Source organism: Hemiscyllium ocellatum, chromosome 26 (assembly GCF_020745735.1).
Source record: "Hemiscyllium ocellatum isolate sHemOce1 chromosome 26, sHemOce1.pat.X.cur, whole genome shotgun sequence".
NCBI classification, from domain to species: Eukaryota; Metazoa; Chordata; class Chondrichthyes; order Orectolobiformes; family Hemiscylliidae; genus Hemiscyllium; species Hemiscyllium ocellatum.
The window spans coordinates 30893377-30915577 of record NC_083426.1 but is presented as its reverse complement, the minus strand read 5'-3'; the positions used below and the strand labels follow the sequence as shown (position 1 = coordinate 30915577).

Genomic DNA, 22201 nt, shown 5'->3' with positions numbered 1-22201 from the left:
ATAAATGGGGTTTCGGCTGATTTTTGTCTGAAATTACAGAAATAAAACCACAGTGGGGTGGAAGGTGAGGACCAGAGGGTTCTGTCCCTGTTGCGGTTGGAGGGACATTAGGGAGACAGGACATCTACTCACAGAGTGCTTCAGAGAACATCTCCAGGACACTCTTACCAACCAAACCCACTGGCCCATGGCCGAAAACTTCAACTCCCCCTCCCATTCTGCCAGGACATGCAGGTCCTGGGCCTCCTCCATCTCCACTCCCTAATCACTAGACACCTGGATGAGAATGCCTCATTTTCCACCTCGAGACACTCAAACCCCATGGCATCAATGTGGATTTCACCAGTTTCCTCATTTCCCCTCCACCCACCTTATCCCAGTTCTAACCTTCCAACTCTGCACCGCCCTAACGACCTGTCCATCTTCCTTCCCACCTATCCAGTGCACCGTCCTCTCTGACCTATCACCATTAGCCCACCTCCATCTACCTATCGCACTCTCAGCTACCCTTCTCCCTGAGCCCCCCCCCCCAACCGCCATTTATCTCACCATCCCCTCGGCTTGCAGCCTCATTCCTGATGAAGGGCTTTTGCCCAAAATGTCAATTCTCCTGCTGCTCAGATGCTGCCTGACCTACTGTGCTTTTCCAGCACCACACTCTCGACTCTAATCTCCAGCATCTGCAGTGTTCATTTCCATCAGATACTCTGTTCACTCCCACTACCCCATCATCAGGATAAATACTATCCTTTCCCATCTATTTTCAGTTCTGACAAAGGGTCACTGGATTCAAAACACTAACTCTATTTTCCTCTCTCCAGATGCTACCAGACCTGCTGAGTTTCTCCTGCACTTTCTAATTTTGTTTCAGATTTTCAGCATCTATAGCTCTGTTTTTATTGAAGTTAATAGCTACTTGAGGTGTTGGATGTAACTTCATATCTGTAATATTGATATTTCTTTTGTTGTCAGTGCTGAAAAGAAAGAAAACCAGTCAGCTCGTAAAGGAAGGAGTTTCTTTGTATATATCAGTAAACTGAGTTTTAAAAGATGGATTCTTATGATTTCTAACAGTTTTGAAAATAGGCACTTCATTTGATAGACTGTGCGTATTTATTGTAAAACCCATTCCACCTTGATTGAAGACAATGACTTAGGCTGCATTAAAATTTCACAAGCTATCATTTTATTCCAATAACTTCAAGTAACATCTGGCTGATTATATTTTTATGCAATTCAGCATAATCAGTAAGAAAATAACAAAGATTTGGGTTAAGTGACTTCAGCATAGTAAACAATCCATAAACCATGTACCTGAGGGGGCATGGCCTGTTATCTCAATTCTGTCTTTATCCAGCATTTCTACCATAGCTGTTTCAACAGTGGTTGCTGGATAACAATCAGGAGTCACTAGCTTGGTTTATCTTCCCCTTTTAAGCCAAAGGATAATCAGATCAACTGTTTCTTCTACCCAAACACCCCAGTGGAGACTGAGCAGGGGATTAGAAGTGATCTGGCCTGCAAGACTGTGACGAACACTTCTTCTACTGACACTATCGGGAATTCGGAGGTTCCATACTTCAGAGGAAATTGCAACTGCTATGCAAGGCCAATGTGGTTGCAGGGGAACCTTAAATAAAAGCTCTTTGAAAATCGTGGGCATATTTATGAAGAGGATACTATATTCTTCAGTTATGCCATATGCAGTGAGAATATTAAGGATACTTATGGGTGCATTATATACAACATTGCAACTGAATTCAAATACTTATTTGTCACATGTGATGGTTTTATACTAAGTCTGGTACACAGAGATCCAGCTTCCAAGTATCAATGTAACTAAAACATGTTTATCTTAGCTTGAAATTGAGGAAATTTTGATGCAATTCACTGAAAAATAAATGTGGTCCTGTATATTTGAATATGTGTGGGATTGTTGCTTTAATTATTGTTGGACATGCATCTCTACTTCATTTTCCAAACTGTCAACTCTGTACTTTATTTAATCTTGAAAGTTATATTACTTCTTTTCTATCTATTTTCTACCTGCATTATATGTCAACTGTGAAATTTCCTAAAAACATACAGATACCAAAGTGAGACTGATAGAATGAAAAGATTTAATGTATTCTCTGGAAAGTGTTTTGTTGTGCTAGTAAACTGGGTTCAATGGTTTCATGCTTTTCAGAGTGGAAGCTCACTTTTAGGCATTTAGTCTTTTCTGATGACATAGGCTGGCAGGTTCTTGATGAATTAGCACACAGAGGGAGACCACGAGTAGGTTACCATTAACTCTGACAATTAGAGGAATGTACAACACAGTGTAAAGAACTAGCAGCTTACCACTGATACAAAGTTGCATAATAAGAATGTGATGATTGTAATCATCCGAAGGCCTGAACCAATTCTCTGGAGTCTGAACATCACATTCTAGCCCAGCAGCAGGGAAGTTTGAGAGATGACCTTAAAGAAGTTTATATAATAATGTGGGGTATAGATAGAGTTAATGGTAGTTGTTTTTTTTCCCTAGGTTGGGGGATTTCAAGACGAGGGGACACAGTTGTAAGGTGAGAGGAGAAAGATTTTAAAAGAACCAATTTTATACGCAGAGGGTGGTTTGCATGTGGAATGAACTTCCAGAGGAAGTAGTGGGTGTGTGAACAATTACAATATTTCAAAGACATTTGGATACATAAATGAATAGGAAAGGTTTGGAGGGATATGGGCCAGCAGAAAGCAGATGGGACTAGTTTGATTTGGGATTATGGTCAGCATGGACTGGTTGAACTGAAGAGTCTGTTTCCATGCTGTAGCTCTATGATTGTGTAGGTCCTGAATGAAAAGTTAACCCTTGGTAAATGCTAATCATGAAACAAGAAAACTGTTGCAAAACCCTAAATGTCAGTCTGTTAAGGAGATTTTGTCCCTTTACCCAATCTGGCCTATTTGTGACTCCTGACCAACAGATTTTAACTGTCTTCTATAATGGTCTAGCAAATCACTTAGTCATTGCAAATCGTCAGAATTAAAGAGAGTAAAATTGATGAACCACCTGATAATGACGAGGCATTGAAAACAATGAAGACACTCTTGCCCAGTTGATTTGGCAATGATTTCTTCCCTAACCTTTAGCATTTGTGCTAAACTTGAGATCACTTGATTACAGACTAGTCACACAACATCCTGAATTAATCATACACATTGAATTAAACCTTAACATCCAATGTCCAGACTCTTTCATCATCAATTTCTGCTACTTCCTGACCCATTAGCAGGACCAAATCACCAAAGGTGAGACACAATGGTATACAGTTGAGAGGGAGTGAACCTGGAATTCCTCAACACTAATGTTGAAACAATTGAAGTCTCATGGCATCAGGTCAAACATAGGCTGGACACTTCCTGAATGCCACCTAGAACAAAGTGCTCCCATAATCGATGGATCAGATCAAAACCCTGAAGTCCTGTCACAGCCAATCTTGAATGGTGGTGAAATTTAATGAATGGATGGCAGAATCTAGCACCTCAAGCAAAAGATAAGGCCATCTTCAGCCAGAAATGCCAAGTGCATGATTTATCTCAGCCTCCTCCTCTGATCCCTAGCTGCCAGTCTTAAAACAATTCCATTCATTTCAAGAAATAGCCGAAAATATTAGCTATTGGTTCTGACAATAATATGTAAATATGTGATACTAACTAGACACATCTATACCCAAGCAGTCCCAGCATAGTTACAACACTGGCATCTATCTGGAATGTGAAAAGGTTGTCGAGGTATGCTGCGTCCACAAAAGCAGGACAAATCCAAAAAGGCTACTTACCACCCTATCAACCTACTCTAGTTCATTAGCCAAGTTACGAGCAGGATTGGTTGATAGTGCTAACAAACACCACTTGCTCATAAACAAGTGACTGTCCTTAATTTCAGGCCAGCATTTGCCCAGGTGTGGTATCAAGGAGTTGTAGCAAAATGGAAGTCAATGTCATTTAGGGAGAAAGTCTCCACTGGTTGGGGTCAAACTTGGTACAAGATGGTGGTGATTGTTGGAGGTCAACCTACGCAGTCCCAGGACAGGTCTTCAGAAATTCTCTAAAGTAGTGTCTGAGCCCAATCATCTTCAACTGCATCATCAAATGACCTTCTTTCCATCATATAGTCAGTGGTGGATACGTTTCCTGATGTTTGTACAATGTCCAGCATAATTTGCACCTCCTCAGATATTGAATAGCTTGTGCCAACATGCAGTACGATCTGGACAATAACTAGGCTTGAGTTGATAAATGACAAGTAATATTTGTGCTCCACAAGTGCCAGGCAATGATCATTTCAAACAAGAGAGACTCAAAATATATGCCTTTGACATTCAACAGCATTACCATTGCTGAATCCCTCATAATCAACATTCTGGGAACTACTACTGACCAGAAACTGATCTGGACCAACCGCATAAATATTGTGGTACACAGCTGTCAAGGTCAGAAATTCTGTGGAGAGTAACTCACCTCCAGCTTCCCCATGGTCTGTCCACCATCTATAAAGCACAAATCAGGAGTATGATGGTATACTCTCCACTTGCAAAAATAGGTACAGTTTCAAAAACAAGCAGAAAGTTTGGCACCATCCAGGACAAAGCAGCCTATTTGATTTGCATCTCATTCACTACCTTCAACAGTCATTCTCTTCACCACTGAAGCACAACAACAGAGCCATAGACTTATACAGCATGGAAACAGAACCTTCAGTCCAAATAGTCCACAGCAACAATGTTCCCAAACTAAACTAATCCCACTTGTCTGCATTTGGCCCATATCCCTCTTCGTCTTTTCTATTTATGTACTTATCCAAATGTCTGTTAAATGTTGTAACTATACCTGCTTCACCACTTCCTGTAGCAGTTCATTCCACACATGAACCACACTCTGTAAAAAAAAGTTGCCCCTCCTTTTCTTGTTAAAAATTTCTCCTCTCACCTTAAACATATGCTCTCTAGTTTTGAAATAAGTAGAGAATGAGGGATGAACTGAAGTGTGATTTATGTACATAGGTCTTAGGCCATGAAAATATCACATGAGCTACCCACTAAGATTTCATGCAAGAGGCACTTAATTTCTCCACATGGCATCTTCAGAGGTCTTGGGATGATTAGTTAAAATGGAGGTAACACTACCAGTTTCTTCTAACATATAAAAATAGTACTGAACCAAGTTAATGTATTATTTTCAATCAGAAAATGTAATTATTGCAGCAAACATTTTACAAACTCTTTTATTCATCTGGTGAACAAGTATTGGATGTCAGTGTTGAGAATGCAGTGCTGGAAAAGCACAGCAGGTCAGGCAGCATCTGAGGAGCAGGAAGACCAACATTTCGGGCAAAAGTCCTTCATTCCTGATGAGTGGTTTTTGCCCGAAATGTTGATTTTCCTGCTCCTCAGATGCTGCCTGAGCTGTTGTGCTTTTCCAGCACCACACTCTTGACTCTAATCTCCAGCATCTGTCGTCCTCACTTTCCCTATTGGATGTCAGCACTTACCACAGATAAAGCAGGTCGATTTCAGGATTTCTTCTTTTTTTTGTTTCTCACTTCTCAAATCAGCAAAGGTGTCAATGATTACACCGAAAATCAGGTTCAATACAATAATGATGACAATGAAGAAAAACAGCAGATCAAAGATAACACGAGCAGGGAAGAGAGCTTCCTGGAATACATCAATCATTGCAGAATTACATTTAATCTCCAAATTCAATATTCTTATGCTTCTACAAAATTATTTGAACTAACTTGAAATGTATACATAACAATTTTCAGACATCATATTAGGGAGAAGTTCTTTATTTGAAAGCTCCTTTGATCTTCTGAATTCCAATGCTTATTATTTAGTACCTGAAAAGTTTCCCTCTGAAACAACCAAACTTTTGTGAGACCTCCACATTCCAAACTAATGTTCTCCATTTTATTCCTCTGTGTATGTTTAACGCTCTTTCCTTATAATGTAAGTAGTTCTTCATTAACTTCTACCATATTTTGTTCATGCTGTTTGAAATAAATTATTTTATCCAGACTTACATCTCAATCTCCAGTTGTGATTTTATTTCCCACTCCCTGTCTTGTGTTATGTTTTAACTTAGGTTAAAATTATATTGGTTAGGTTACATTCAGAATACTGCGATCAGTTCTGGGGTTCTTCTTATAAAAAGACTAACAGAGGCCTTGAAGAATGGGGAAAAATTAGAAGACTTCTTTCTCCAAACTAGGACATAAAAGAAATATCCTGAGGTCGGTATTCAAGATTGTGAAAGAGGTTGATAAGGTAAATCAGGTAGAAGTTATTTCAACACGTGTACAAGACCAGAACCATAATTAAAAGGTGATCACCAATAAATCAGTCAGGAATTCTGGAGAAATGTTGCTACCCAGAGATTTGTTGACTGTGGAACTGACTACTGTAGCTAATGCGAATTCCAAAAATGCATTCAAGGAACGAGAGAGAAAGAAGTAGAAGAATATGTTTATGGGTTGGGATAAATAGATGGGAAGATGTATGAGTTAGTTAAGAAATTGTTAGTCTGAATAGTCTGTTTCTGTGCTGTGTATAGTTCATCAAAAAAAGTTAATTAATCTGTTCAGGTAACATAATAGCACAGTGGTTAGCATTACTACATCACAGCGTCAGGGATCTGGGTTCAATTCCAGCCTCAGATGACTGTGTGGAATTTGCTCATTTTCCTCATGTCTGTGTGGGTTTCCACTGGGTGCTCCAGTTTCCTCCCAAAGTCTAGGGGGATGCAGGCTTGGTGGAGTAACCATGGTAAATGAGGGGTTATGTGCACAGGGTAAGATGTTGATTGGAGGGTTGATGCAGACTCAATGGCCAAATGACCTCTATCTGCATTGTAGGGATTCCTTGAAATTTTTTCGCTAATTTCTTTTGGTAGTCAGATAATACGTTAAAAAAAAGTATTGAAAACATTCAAAGAGAGCCTTTCTGCTTTTCCTACTCTCTAATATATGTGTACTGCATCAGGGTAATTCATCATCACAAGATTAATTTAAAGATGCCGGTTACTATTTAACAATGATGAAAGTTAGATCATACAGAGCGATAGTGCAGCACATTGGTAGGATGGTGGTTTACCTGAGAATCCTTTTATGTTCAATTCCCATCTGAGCTGTCAGATGAGATGCCAAAAATGGGACAGTCAAATTTCCACAGGGAATCTGGACATGAGATATTAAATCACCTGTCACTTTTAATAGTTTTAAGTGACTAGTTTATAAATGATAGTAATAAATTCCAGAAGCTGGATTCTCAGTCTTGATGATGAGAATGGACTGTAGTATGGGGTTTCATAAAAGGATTGATAAAATATTTGAGCAGGGAAGTTACATAATTTTTTTAAAAAATGAACTTACTTTAATTTTGTAAAATATGGCATATACTGGAGGTATGTTACTGACATGTTTTGGTGAGTTTGAGTGTTCAAGAGAAAATTCAATAAAACAGCATACACACATATATAAAAAAAGTGAGTAATTATGGTTACTTACTGCTCAGTTTTAAACTTGAAACTGTAGAGGGGAGAGACAAATGCTTCCAGATATCTCATTATCAAGATTTACTTACGTCTTTTGAAGGTTGTCTGAGTATATCTCCAACACCACCTCCATTACGTAGGCCATGATTTAATACTGTAACTATGCACATCAATAGAGTGTCACAGGCTCGCTCTTTGTCATTTTCCTCATCTGTAATGACAGAAGGAGCAGCAGAAGTAAATTAAAGCTTCCCTCCAATATTCTTTGAAAAATTAGAGTGTGAGCTTTATGCCAATTGTTCTTGGACAAGCATTTATGAAAGTTAATCAGTTCTGAGTCTTGCACAGGCAATAACTATCCACTTGTACAAAAATTTCTTTGTATTCACTATTCCAATCAGTTTTTAGTTCTTCAACTGATCTTGCTTTGCACTTGAGATTTATCTCATGGTTGTTTCCTGTAAATATTTCAAACATAAGTATAACTATTTGATCATATCTAATAGTGGCCTCACTGATCTATTATAAAGCTGTCAAGATCTATTATAGTGGGCAGCACAGTGGCACAGTGGTTAGCACTGCTGCCTCACAGCGCCAGAGACCCGGGTTCAATTCCCAACTGAGGTGACTGTGTGCAGTTTGCACATTCTCCCCGTGTCTGCGTGGGTTTCCTCCGGGTGCTCCGGTTTCCTCCCACAGTCCAAAGATGTGCAGGTTAGGTGAATTGGCCATGCTAAATTGCCCATAGTGTTAGGTAAATGTAGGGGAATGGGTGGTTTGCGGGTCGGTGTGGACATGTTGGGCCAAAGGGCCTGTTTCCACACTGTAAGTAATCTAATCTAAAAAAAAATTAATTAAAGTTTAACCTTTGTAAACTTGCATTCTATTATTCACACATGATTACAAAATCAACACATAGGAGGAAGACCATTAACTGCATTCCTCCATTTTTACTATTCCCTCCATTTCTAGATCATAAACACATTTGATTTTATGCACAGAGGGAAGATTTTTGAATCCTAGAGTAGTGTAAGGTGAGCATGACAGAAGAATTTGCTTGGTTAGACGGTTAGAAGTCCATCATTCATACTTTATTCTGAAGTGTTCCAATGTGGACTTTATATTCTCAAAACTTCCCTAGTGAATAAAAATTTAAAATAAAAAGCAACAGTTTATGTCTTAACTTTTCAAAAATTTTACTATTTGAAAACAGGGTTTTAAGTGTAAAATACTTGTGCTATTAAATACAACCTTTTTTGAAAAATTAAAATGCATTCATAAGATCAGGCACTTATCCTGAAATTTATCACAAGAGCTGGGCTGACAATTGGCAGATGGTGTCGAGAGCATGATGCTGGAAAAGCACAGCAGGTCAGGCAGCATCCGAGGAGCAGGAGAATCGACATTTCAGACACTCCTCGGATGCTGTCTGACCTGCTGTGCTTTTCCAGCACCACACTCTCGACTCTAATCTCCAGTAGCTGCAGTCTTCACTTTTACCTATTTGGCAGACGGAGTTCAACCTGGAAAAATGTGAAGTGATTCATTTTTGAAGGCTGAATTTGAATGCAGATTACAGAGTTAAAGGCACGATTCTTGGCAGTGTAGAGGAACAGAGGGATCTTGGGGCCCACGTCCATAGATCCCTCAAAGTTGCCTCCCAGGTTAATAAGATTGTTAAGAAGGCATGTGGTAAGTTGGCTTTCATTAGCAGGGGGGAATGAGTTGCGAGATTATGCTGCTGCTCTATAAAGCCCTGGTTATACCAAACTTGGAACACTGTGTTCAGTTCTGGTCGCCTTATTACAGGAAGGATGTGGAAGCTTTAAAGAGAGTGCAAAGATGATTTACCAGGATGCTGCCTGGACTGGAGGGCATGTCTTATGAAGAAAGATTGAAGGAGCTAGGGCTTTTTTCATTGGAGCAAAGAAGTAAGAGAGGTGACTTAATAGAGACATACATGATGATGAGAGGCATAGTTAGAGTGGATAGCCAGAGACCTTTTCCCAGGGAGGAAATGGCTATCAAGACGGGGTATAATTTTAAGCTGATTGGAGGAAGTTTGGGGGGTGATGTCAGAGGTAGGTTCTTTATACAGAGAGTGGTGGGTTCATGGAATGCTCTCCCAGCAGTGGTAGTAGAATCAGATACATTAGGGACATTTAAGCGACTCTTGGATAGGCGCATGGATGATAGTAAAATGAAGAGTATGTAGGTTAGTTTGATCTTAGAGTAGGATAAAAGGTCGACACAAAATCGAGGTTTGAAGGGTCTGTACTGTGTTATACTGTTCTGTGTTCTATGGAACCAGTTGTACAGATGTTGTTGAAAACACCTGTTTACTCTGTCACTTGGGCATGAGAATGGAAAAATGCAGATGACTAATTACTTCTGCTGCTAAATACAGACGTATGAGAGTCAGGTGAGAATACATCTGGTGGCACCTGGTCTGGAATACATGTGATTCCAGACCAACAGTAATGTGATTGACTCTTAACTGCCCTCCGGGATGGGCAATAAATGTTGGCCTTACAGGACACATGCACAAAACAACCTCACTGCCCCATGGCCGAACATATTAACTCCCCCTTCCACTCCCCCAAGGACATGCAGGTCCTTGGCCTCTTCCATCACCGAACCTTTAACACTCAATGTCTGAAGGAAGAACGCCTCATCTTCCTCCTTGGGACCCTCCAACCAAATGGGATCAATGTGAATTTCACCAGTTTCCTTATTTCTCCTCCACCTACCTTATCCCAGAGACAACCTTCCAACTCTGCACCATCCCTTGACTTGTCCTACCTGTCCATCTTCCTTCTCACCTATCTGCTCCACTCTCCTCTCCAATCTATTACCTCCACCCCCACCTCCATCTACTTATCGTATTCTCAGTTACTTTTCCTCCAGGCCCACTCTCCTCCCATTTATCTCTCAGCCCTCATGGCCCACAGGCTGCATGCCTAATGAAGAGATTATGCTTGAAGTGTCGATTCTTCTGCTCCTCGGATGCTGCCTGACCAGTTGTGCTTTTCTAGCACTACACTCTCAAGTCTTGCCCTCATCCCATGTATGAATAAAAGTTACAATGTGTTATGTTTGAAGCACTTCTTGTTGACTCATGCAACAGAAAATACTTGGATGAGTTGGCAGAGGAATGCCAGTACCACCAGAACCATACCTCCCCTTCTTGCCAACAAGAAAGAATCTAACCATCACTCTTTGACCTTCAATAGAATTACTGCCTTCTCAAGGGCAAATAGAAATAGGCAATGAATACCGGACTAGTTAGTGGGATCCATATACAATGAAAGAACTAAAAAATGTGAGGAAACTGGGGAAAAAGAAAAGAAAAAAACTTGTATCTTCTGGAATGGATAATGGATTAAATTTGTAGAGTGATGTGCAGATTTTTGCTCATTTGTTTCTGCAGATTTAATGTTAATATGCTGACCTGGTGACTCAGTGTCTTGGATGCCTGCAGAACAATGAACATCATCAGCAGCACATGTGTTAATGAAATCCTTTACAACGCTTCCTGGTACTGCAAATGAACCTAATGACAAAAGAAATAGTCAGCTTAAAATTTGCCTTACTGAAGATTTGTATAAAATTCTTGCTCTTAACGATATCTTCCCATTTTACTGGGTTATTCTTGTTCTAATTTTCAAATTATTTAATTTTCCCTCTTTAGATATCAATGTTTCATGTACCATCCCTCAGGCCTTTGTCAGTATTTATGGATGAGCATTTATGAGGTGTGCAGAGGGTGGTCTGGCAATTAATTCTGCAATTTCATTTTCTCTATGCAGAGAAAGAGAATGTCATCACACACTCAAGAATGCTTCATGATCTCAAGTTCAAGATAAGAAAGTTATTATGGATGAAGTTGTTTTTGTTCATCTTTTATACACTTTAGTGTGGCAACATACTTTATGCCCAGATCTCCTTTGCTGCATTATTAGTTCTATGAACAAATAAATGTGAATGGCCACCAATCTCTGACACTCTGGTCAACTTGCACATAATAGAATGGCTGAGCAGTTGATGCCAGGCATATGGGACAATATTCCTTTTCTGTGTTGTCAGTCTACATTTTTATGTCCATTCAAGTCATTCAGTGGGTAAATCTACAATTTGTGCAAAATCAAGAAACCCTGCCCCATGACAAAGACAATGCCCGAACATCACCTTAATTATAACTGAGTACCGCACTGTCCTGACAGTGAAGTCTCAAGCGATATTTACCTGATGTCTTGCTGCTCGGTAACCTCTCAACATCTAGAATGAAGTCATCCTTCAGGAAAAGGAAGCCCACGATTGAGAAAAGATAAACAAGGATAAGGGCAAGCACAGCTGTCAGGAGGATGGAACGACCATTACGTGTAACACTTTTTATGACATTAAACAAGGTTTCTTCTCGATAGATCAAATCAAACAGCTGAAATAAAACAGTCAGATATATGGTAAGTTTATATTTATCAGTTTTGTGTCTCATTTTCATGGCCTGAACTTTATAGAACAGCAAGACAAAACTTTTGAACGGAAATTCTTTATGATAATATTGATTTGGACTTAGTTCTCATTCGAGGAAATACAAACATTTTCTACATTTTACAGTGATTTTGTTTCAAGAAAGATCAAACAGTCATTTAAATTTATATTCACCCAATATATCTTCCCTCAAATCCCATTAACCATAAAACAAAACAGTAAACAATGCAAAGTAAGTGGTATAATTCAAAAGGGGTACAGAAGTACACATCACTGTAGATGGTAGGGCAGGTGAAGAGTCTAGTTAATAAAACATACAACATCCTGGGCTTTATTACTTGGGACAAGAGCAAGACGATGCAGAACTTCTACACTTGTTAGGTCTGCGTTGCAGGATTATATACAGTTCTGGGTGAAACACCATAGGAGGATATGAACACATTAGTGAAAGTGTAAAAGAGATTTAAAAGAATGGTTCTAATTGTAGGAGTGCCATCACAAGCTCAAGAATGCAATCTTCAGTTGTAAGGTTAGCTTTGAGAGGTTGGAACTGCTGTCTTTGGAGAGATGAAGACTTAAGAAAAGATCAAGAACCAGACAGCATGGATTTAAAGTGATTTGAAGCAGCAGCAAACGTGAGGTAAGAGAAAATATTTTCAAACGATGTGTGGTTCAGGTCAGGAATGTACTGTCTGGTAGTGTGGTGGAGGCAGGTTCAATTGAGGAATTCAAGAGGGCATAAAATGATTATTTAAATAGAATACATTGTGCAAGGATTTTGGGTTTACAAGGATAAGGGCGCTAAGTCATGGTGCTCATTTTGAAAAGCATGATGACACATCTCATCAAGATTCATCTGACACAATGGCCAAATAGCATCCTTCTGCCATAATACTTCTGAGATTAAAATATTCATGTTGCATGTCTTTACAGCAGGCCAATGTTTTATATTGACTCCTTAAATTTCTATGTTAGTCTACAGTTTGCTCAGTTTAGGTTGAGGAACAAACTTAAATAGAGACTGGGCAGTATAGTGAATTAATGAATTGTCCCTTCTTTGGAGCTTGGGTTTGAATCTAACTTAGTGTTACAGCATGTAGGGTCCTTTCTTTCTGTTGACTACAAAACTTCTACTTGAAATGAGCTGAGAAGCATTAACCCAGTTCCTAGTTGGCCTGAGGTCCACATTGGGACAGTGCCTATAATTCAGGAAAATGATCATTTCTTGACCAGAGGGAAAGCAGTAATGTAATGGTAATTTCAATGGACTAGTAAACAAGAGTAGTACTAATGCACTGGAGGTGTGGGTTTGAATCTCACGGTAGTAGATCGTAAATCTAAATTAAATAAATCCTGAAACCATAACAAAAGCCAGTCTAATGGTGACGAAGTAAACTTTGATGATTATCATAAAACCCATTTGGTTCATTAATGTTCTTTAGGAAAGGAAATCTGCTCGCCTTGCCTGGTCTGGCCTATGTCGGAGACCAGACCCCAGAAATATAATTGACTCTTCAACTGCTCTCTGAAATGGTTGACAGGGCCCATCAGTTCAATGGCAAATGTGGATGAGCAAGAATTGCTAGACTTGTCTGCAATTCCTATTTCCCATGTGAGAATAAATAAAAAATAATATTACAAGCAAAGATAATGGGTAAAAGTGCAATCAAAAACATACTGCAAATAAATACTAGGTCAGTAATATCTCTGAAGAGAAAATTTCTCCAGCAGTTTCTGTGTTTAGCTCCAAGTGAAGCATAGAATACAGTTAACGTGCAATTACCTAACAACATAGTGTCTGCCTTTAGCTGGAAAAAGGAACAACATCTTCAATGCTCTTTTCACTTCAAGCAAACTTTTTTTGGAGAATTAACTTAAGCAATGTAACACAACTAGAGCTCGATACAAAATGAAACAGGAATTAGCTGAAATGCTTTGATTAAAATTTAAAACATTCTGGCTGAATCTGTGATAAATGATGATCTAACATACCAGGATGCTGTAGAAAAACTCATGCACGAAGAGCCCGAGCACACTTGTCACGATGTACCCAATATGGTAAAGGAATGTCATGTCCATAATCATGGCCTTATATCCAATGATAAATTTCCCACCATTGCCCACAAAACTAACCAGATACACTATTTTGTTGATGAGCTAAATGTAACAAAAGGAAAATAAAATAATAATTAATATGAGAATAAAGTACATCAAATGTATTTCAATATTCAGATTGCATTGCAAAATGAGCAACTACTATTTTTGCTGGTTTGAAGTAGTTTGCCATTTCTGTTGAATGTCTTGGAGATTCACTGTTGAAGGTGATGGCGATTTTAATGTTGAATACCATAGAAGCCTTCCACTGAATGTGTACATATATTGCTGTCAGTGTTAAGAGTATTATTGGAAACACATCCATAAGAAAGCAGCAGGGACCAAACTTTCATATGTTCATCAGTTGTGAGCAGATGAATTAGGGATAGGAGTATATTATTTGATCTTGAAATTTAATCTGCCTTAAAAACCCTAGAGGCCTATCTTATTAGCTTTCTTACAGAATTATATTCCCCCAGTGTAGTATGAATGCATTAGTTGTGCCAACATACAATTGAATAAGATAATATAGCTTAGTTTAACTTATGAAAGTACAACATTAACCTCCTTGGGAGGTCTCTGTGCCATGTCATGTGAAGACATAACAACAAGCTTTATTATAATTGATGTAAGCGATCAGGAGTAGTTACTGAAGAGGTTCTCCTTCTAACATTCACCAAAGATTAATCAGAAATGAACACTATCACCAAGCTGCATGGTTTGTCAATAGAAAAACCTTCCACTTCATTAAGGTCAAATTATATGTGACTATCAAGGCCAAATCTTGCAGCTCTGAGCCAGACATCCTGGGAGATGCCATGACACTTAGACAGTAGAGAAGGCACAGGTTTTTTCATTCTTTCAAAGATCTCCAGCCATGCAGGTAGAAAAAAAATGCCAATTCCTTCAAACAAGGCAGATGACACCTTTATAAAACCATCATTCTGAAGATACAACATTGTTGACACTTCCACCAGGACAATAGTGGAATAGGCCATAGATCTGCAAGTCACACAACATTGACTTGATTATTGACCTTTTCCTGTTCTGTTGGGCATTCTTCTAACTCCAGACACAGTACTGACTCAGATTGCAACATGGTGTTATGAACCAGGCTAGAACCCCTCAAAACATTTCAAGAAAGTAGCCTAAACCCTAACTTTCTAGCTGTTTTAAGCAGGTGTGGAGTGGATATTCTAGGAGTGATGCAGCTGGCCCAACCACTTCATTTTAAATAAAATAAAATTTATTTGCAAGATCACTGAATGAAAAAGAGAACAGAATAATCAATAACTTGACTATTTAAAAACCGAATTGACTCTATCAGAACCTAATGATGCTGTTCCAAATACTTTCAACATTCCCTTAGCAAAAAAAGGTAAAATCAAACACAGGTTCTGACAGGAGAGATGTCAGAGAGTGTAAGCATGGAATTGTTTCTTTGACCAATGGACAAAGGGTAACTAGGGAGAGAATAGGGCCCCTCAAAGATCAGCAAGGCGGCCTTTGTGTGGAGCCACAGAAAATGGAGGAGATACTAACTGAATATTTTGCATCTGTATTTATGGTGGAAAAGGATATGGAAGGTATGGACTGTAGGGAAATAGATGGTGACATCTTGCAAAATGTCCAGAATACAGAGGAGGAAGTGCTGAAAAGGGTAAAGGTGGATAAATCCCAGGATCTGATCAGGTGTACCCAAGAACTCTATGGGAAGCCAGAGAAGTGATTGCTGGGCCTCTTGCTGAGATATTTGTATCATGGATAGTCACAGGTGAGGTGCCAGAAGACTGGAAGTTGGCAAACATGGTGCCACTGTTTAAGAAGGGTGGTAAAGACAAGCCAGGGAACTAAAGACCAGTGAGCCTGACTTCAGTGGTGGGCAAGTTGTTGGAGGGAATCCTGAGGAGCAGGATGTACATTTTTTTTGGAAAGGCAAGGACTGATTAGGGATAGTCAACATGGCTTTGTGCATGGGAAATCATGTCTCACAAACTTGATTAAGTTTTTTGAAGTAACAAAGAGGATTGATGAGGGCAGAGTAGTAGATGTGATCTATATGGACTTCAGTAAGGTGTTCCAACAAGGTTTCCCATGGGAGACTGATTAGCAAGGTTAGGTCTCATGGAATACAGGGAGAACTAACCATTTGGATACAGAACTGGCTCAAAGGTAGAAGACAGAGGGTGGTGGTGGAGGGTTGTTTTTCAGGCTGGAGGCCTGTGACCAGTTGAGTGCCACAAGGATCGGTGCTGGGTCCTCTACTTTTTGTCATTTACATAAATGATTTGGATGCAAGCATAAGAGGTACGGTTAGTAAGTTTGCAGATGACATCAAAATTGGAGGAGTAGTGGACAGCTAAGAGGGTTACCTCAGATTACAACAGGATCTTGACCAGATGGACCAGTGGGCTAAGAAGTGGCAGATGGAGTTTAATTCAGATAAATGCGAGGTGCTACATTTTGGGGAAGCAAATCTTAGCAGGACTTATACACTTAATGGTAAGGTCCTGGGGAGTGTGCTGAACAAAGAGACCTTGGAGTGCAGGTTCAAAGCTCCTTGAAAGTGGAGTCGCAGGTAGATAGGATAGTGAAGAAGGCGTTTGGTATGCTTTCCTTTATTGGTCAGATTATGGAGTACAGGAGTTGGGAGGTCATGATTAGATTAGATTACTTACAGTGTGGAAACAGGCCTTTCGGCCCAACAAGTCCACACCAACCCGCCGAAGCGCAACGCACCCATACCCCTACATACACCCCTTACCAACACTACGGGCAATTTAACATGGCCAATTCACCTGACCCACACATTTTTGGACTGTGGGAGGAAACCGGAGCACCCGGAGGAAACCCACGCAGACACGGGGAAAAGGTGCAAACTCCACACGTTGCGGCTGTACAGGACATTGGTTAGGCCACTGTTGGAATATTGCGTGCAAATCTGGTCTCGTTCCTATCGGAAAGATGTTGAGAAACTTAAAAGGGTTCAGAAAAGAGTTACAAGGATGTTGCCAGGGTTGGAGGGTTTGAGCTATAGGGAGAGGCTGAACAGGCTGGGGCTGTTTTCCCTGGAGCATCAGAGGCTGAGGGGTGACCTTATAGAGGTTAACAAAATTTTGAGGGGCATGGATAGATAAATAGGCAAAGTCTTTTCCCTGGGATCAGGGAGTCCAGAACTAGAGGGCATAGGTTTGGGTGAGAGGGGAAAGATACAAAAGAGACCTAAGGGGCAACCTTTTCATGCAGAAGGTGGTATGGGTATGGAATTAGCTGCCAGAGGAAGTGGTGGGGGTTGGTACAAATGCAACATTTAAGAGGTATTTGGATGAGTATATGAATAGGAAGTGTTTGGACGGATATGGGCCGGGTGCTGGCAGATGGGAAAAGATTGGGTTGGGATATCTGGTCGGCATGGACGGGTTGGACCGAAGGGTCTGTTTCCATGTTGTACATCTCTATGACTCTATGACCAACAGCCTCAAAAAGAAAAACTGACTGCTTGCTAAAACCAAACCAAACCAGAGAAAAGCTGAGCTGGGAATAACTGGCAACTTCTCTTTCATAGAACATAGAACAATACAGCGCAGAACAGGACCTTCGGCTCTCGATGTTCGCCGACCTATGCACTATTCTCAGCTCATCCCCCTACACTATCCCATCATCATCCATGTGCTTATCGAAGGATTGTTTAAATCTCCCTCATGTGGCTGAGTTGACTACCTTAGCAGGTAGGGCATTCCACGCCCTTACCACCCTCTGTGTAAAGAACCTGCCTCTGACATCTGTCTTAAATCGGTCAGCCCTCAATTTGTAGATATGTCCCTTCGTACAAGCTGATGTCATCATCCTAGGAAAAAGACTTTCACTGTCATACCCTATCTAATCCTCTGATCATCTTGTGTATCTTTATCAAATCTCCTCTTAGCCTTCTTCTTTCCAATGAAAACAGATCCAGGTCTCACAGCCTTTCCTTATAAGACTTTCCCTCCAGACCAGGCAACATTTTGGTAAATCTCCTCTGCACCTTTTCCAATGCTTCCATATCCTTCCCAACATATGGGACCAGAACTGTACACAATATTCCAAGTGTGGCTGCACTAGCGTTTTGTATAGTTGCAGCATGATATTGCGGTTCCGGAACTCAATCCCTCGATGAATGAAACCTAACACACTGCATGCCTTCTTAACAGCACTATCCATTTGGGTGGCAACTTTCAGGGATCTATGTACGTGGACTCCAAGATCCTTCTGCACATCCTCATGACCAATAATCTTTCCATTGACCCAGTACTCTGCCTTCCTGTTATTCTTCCCAAAGTGCATCACCTCACATTTAGCTGCATTGAACTCCATTTGCCACCTCTCAGCCCAATTCTGCAGTTTATCCAAGTTCCCCTGCAACCTGTAAAATTCTTCCAAATTGTTCACTAGTCCACCGACTTTAGTGTCGTCTGCAAATTTACTAATCCATCCACCTATGCCTGCGTTTAAGTCATTTATAAAAATGGCAAACAGTAGTGGTCCCATAACAGATCCTTGTGGCACACCATTAGTAACCGGACTCCAGGCTGAATATTTTCCATCAACCACCACTTGCTGCCTTCTTTCAGAAAGCCAGTTTCTAATCCAAACTGCTAAATCACCCTTAATTCCATGCCTCTGCATTTTCTCCAACAGCCTACCATGTGGAACCTTATCAAAGGCTTTATTGAAGTACATATAGACCATGTCAATTGCCCTACCCTCATCTCCATGCTTGGTCACCTTCTCAAAAAACTCAATGAGGTTTGTGAGACACGACATACCCTTGATGAAACCAATTTGACTATCTGAAATCAAATTGTTGCTTGCTAGATGATTATAAATCTCCTATAATCCTTTCCAAAACCTTTTCTACAACAGAAGTAAGGCTCACTGGTCTACAATTACCTGGGTTGTCTCGAATGCCCTTCTTGAACAAGGGCACAACATTTGCAATCCTCTGATACTAAACCTGTAGACAATGACAACTCAAATATTAAAGCCAAAGGCTCTGCTATCTCCTCCCTACCTTCCCAGAGAATCTTTGGATAAATCCCACCTGCCCCAGTGGACTTGTCTACTTTCACTCCTTCTAGAATTAATAACACTTGTTCATAACTAACCTCGATCCTTTCTAGTCTAATATCTCATACCTCATTCTTCTCCTCTACAATATTCTTCTTTTCCTGAGTGAAAACCGATGAGAAATGTTCGTTTAGCATCTCTCTGATCTCCACAGGGTCCACACTCAACTTCCCACTTCCGTCTTTGACTGGCCCTATTCCTACTCTAATCATCCTTTTATTCCTCAATTTAATTTGTTGTACAGGTTTTTTTAAACTTTAAAGCCTTTTGCCTGAGACAGTACCCGTTAGCTGTAATCAAATTTGCCTTAAAACCCTTCCAAACCAGACACATTGCAGCTTCTGTGTTTACCACCCCTAAAAAAAATCAAGAACAGAACAACCTTGTCAAAGGAACAGCATCGTCACAATGGGCTCCAGCTGGCTTGATCGGATGGTCTAACCTTGTTTGGCAGTCCATTAGGAAAGGATGGCCCTCCTCTCCACCACCCCTTTCACCAACACCTCCAGGTTATTGTTCATGAAAAGTGGTATGAGCTTTCTGCTCCTCTGTGTCTTCATGGGCAAGTTTGAGGAGCAGTTCCTAGCTTTCAACACCTGAAATGGTGTGCAGCTGGGCTTTGGGTGCAGCACTAGTATTGTGTACACCAGAAGGTCCCAGTAATGGTGAGCAATTCCATCTCTGTTCCTAAGTGATGCCACAAGAGGTATGCTGTTACATAATTAACGAGGTGACAAGTAGAAGATTGAGTGAGCAGAGTTGCTCTGTGCATGGTGAACCAGGTGCCTTGAATCTTACTCAATAAGACTGCAAATAGAAAGAAAACCCATCCCAAGTTTATCTACATAACAACAGTCAACTGTTGCAAAATGTTTTGACTTCCTGTGAGAGAAGCATTATAGTACATGAATGCAACCATCTTTTCCCTTTTGAGTTATTACAGCTAAATGTAATACTTCTAGATCTCATTCATTCCTTTCCCACCAGCCAATGTATGCAATAATTCAAAACAAACAGAAAGAATGCAGGGCAAACTCAGAGAGAGAAACAGTTAATGTTTCAAAACGAGCAAGATTCTTCTTCAGAATTCAGAGCTTCAGAACTTCCTTTTCTACAATAATTCATCTAACTTAGTGCTGGGTTTTTAATTTTCTATATCATTAGACAGCACTAGCCAATGCATGCATATATTAGAATTAGTCAGTTTATCTTTCATGTTGAGCAAATCCTTTTAAACCATTAATTAATTCACATTCTTGTTCATATGCTCTCTTGTTGAATTTTTGATTATTTGGGTGGATCATTATTTGTTCACTTAACCTCCACATGTCAGATAATCCTCAAAGTAATTAAATGGAGAATGTGTACAAGGATTTTGGAACTGTTCCAAATTACTTCAGCAAACAAATTGCAAGTTAGAGTCTTTTATCAACAACAAGTAAATGCCGACATCAATTTTGATGTAATTTCTATGGCCATCCATTGCTATGTGAGGACATCTTGTAATGACTTTTTTTCAGTATTTTCTAGATAGTTATCCAACAATTGCATCAAATAATAGATAAGTCAACTGAATCAAAACAGACTTCATACTTATTTAATTCAGCAAGGGAGCCTATGTTTTGCATAAATCAACATTCAGGTTTGCTAATAATCAGCTTTATACTTACATTAAGCAATCCCAGTGTTAATAAAGTGTGGCCAATTCCAATGTAATATATTGATCGGATTATCAATGCTATTAATAATGGTCTTAGGCCGTATCTCTTGGAAAGCAGAGAAACTACAGAGAAACATATTACACCCCAAAAAACGAGTGAGAGAAAGGATGAGTCCAGGGCCCCTGTACGAAGAAAAGTAGAAAACAAGTTATTACTTTTTTTTTCACTTTATGCATTTAATTATATAACAAAGCATGTTGTAACCTTCTGTTAGCTCACTCAAGTGTGTCTGCTGATTTTGGCTGGAGGTTATTGCAATGTAATTTTGACAGCAGTTAACTGCACCTTACATTCTTTTGATTACAAAAAAAAATTTGGTTAATAAAGCTGTGACAACCTTTTCACTAGCTTTTAAAATTTAAGCTTGATGTCATTTAACTTGATTGTTTTCTTTACTTTCCTTTTCATATACTCTTTACAAGCTTCATGGTACACTGTGTTATGGGTCAATATTGAACAAGAGGAGCCTGTGGTTTGGCTTAGAAGAATATACCATACTGTTCTACAACAATGATAGCATTATTGGCCTTTAAATCTTTAGCAGTATGATATTCCACTATTATTAACTTATTAGCACTTCTAGGACTTTGTCAAGGCAAAACACAGGGAATACACAAACCAACATGGGATAATAATAAATTAAACATTGTAATTTAATCTGTTTAATTGGATAGAGAATTATTTGGACTTTGACTTAAATTCTGAATGTCAAAGTTCTTGATTGAATGTTCACCAAATTATTCACCATCATTCATAATCTATCCAGGTAAGCATTTTCAAACACTCAAATACTTCATTAATCCATGAACGTACCCATTGATGTAGGTTCTGCATAAGGATAGAAGAAGGCAATGACCAGATTGATAAACACAGCCAGGTTGAAGGAGATGCTGCCCCAAAGTGACATCCTCCTGGAGAACCAGTACAGCAGTGGCATATCTAATAAAAAAAAGATAATGCCAATGCAACATATAAATAAAACACACTGGAAATCATTCTACTTAATCAGTGGTAACACAAAGGCTTACCAATTCACCTGTCTATTAAAATTCAATTTTACCAATTATTGGGATATTGCTTGCACCCTCTTGAAAGCTGAATTCCTATTACAAAATTAACAACAGGATTTACAACACCAAATATAGGAACCATTATTTATCATCCACATACGTCCCCTCCACTCCATTTATTTCATTTGAACCAATCAGCATACCTTTGCTTTTCTATTTCAGTCACACATATCTCATAAATGC

The 22201-nt window shown here is 39.6% G+C and overlaps 1 protein-coding gene across 2 annotated transcripts in view; it reads right to left on the bottom strand.

Moving 5' to 3' along the window:
- The window catches only part of itpr3 (inositol 1,4,5-trisphosphate receptor, type 3), a 280397-nt gene that overhangs the window by 5687 nt on the left and 252509 nt on the right, over positions 1-22201 (bottom strand). For both annotated transcript variants that reach the window (XM_060845471.1, XM_060845473.1), the window contains exons 49-55: positions 21762-21887; positions 20898-21070; positions 14020-14184; positions 11782-11974; positions 10988-11089; positions 7626-7747; positions 5534-5699 (exon numbers count right to left, since the gene is read on the bottom strand). In XM_060845471.1, the coding sequence (XP_060701454.1) occupies positions 5534-5699; positions 7626-7747; positions 10988-11089; positions 11782-11974; positions 14020-14184; positions 20898-21070; positions 21762-21887 (1047 nt within the window). The remainder of the gene's footprint in view (positions 1-5533; positions 5700-7625; positions 7748-10987; positions 11090-11781; positions 11975-14019; positions 14185-20897; positions 21071-21761; positions 21888-22201) is intronic.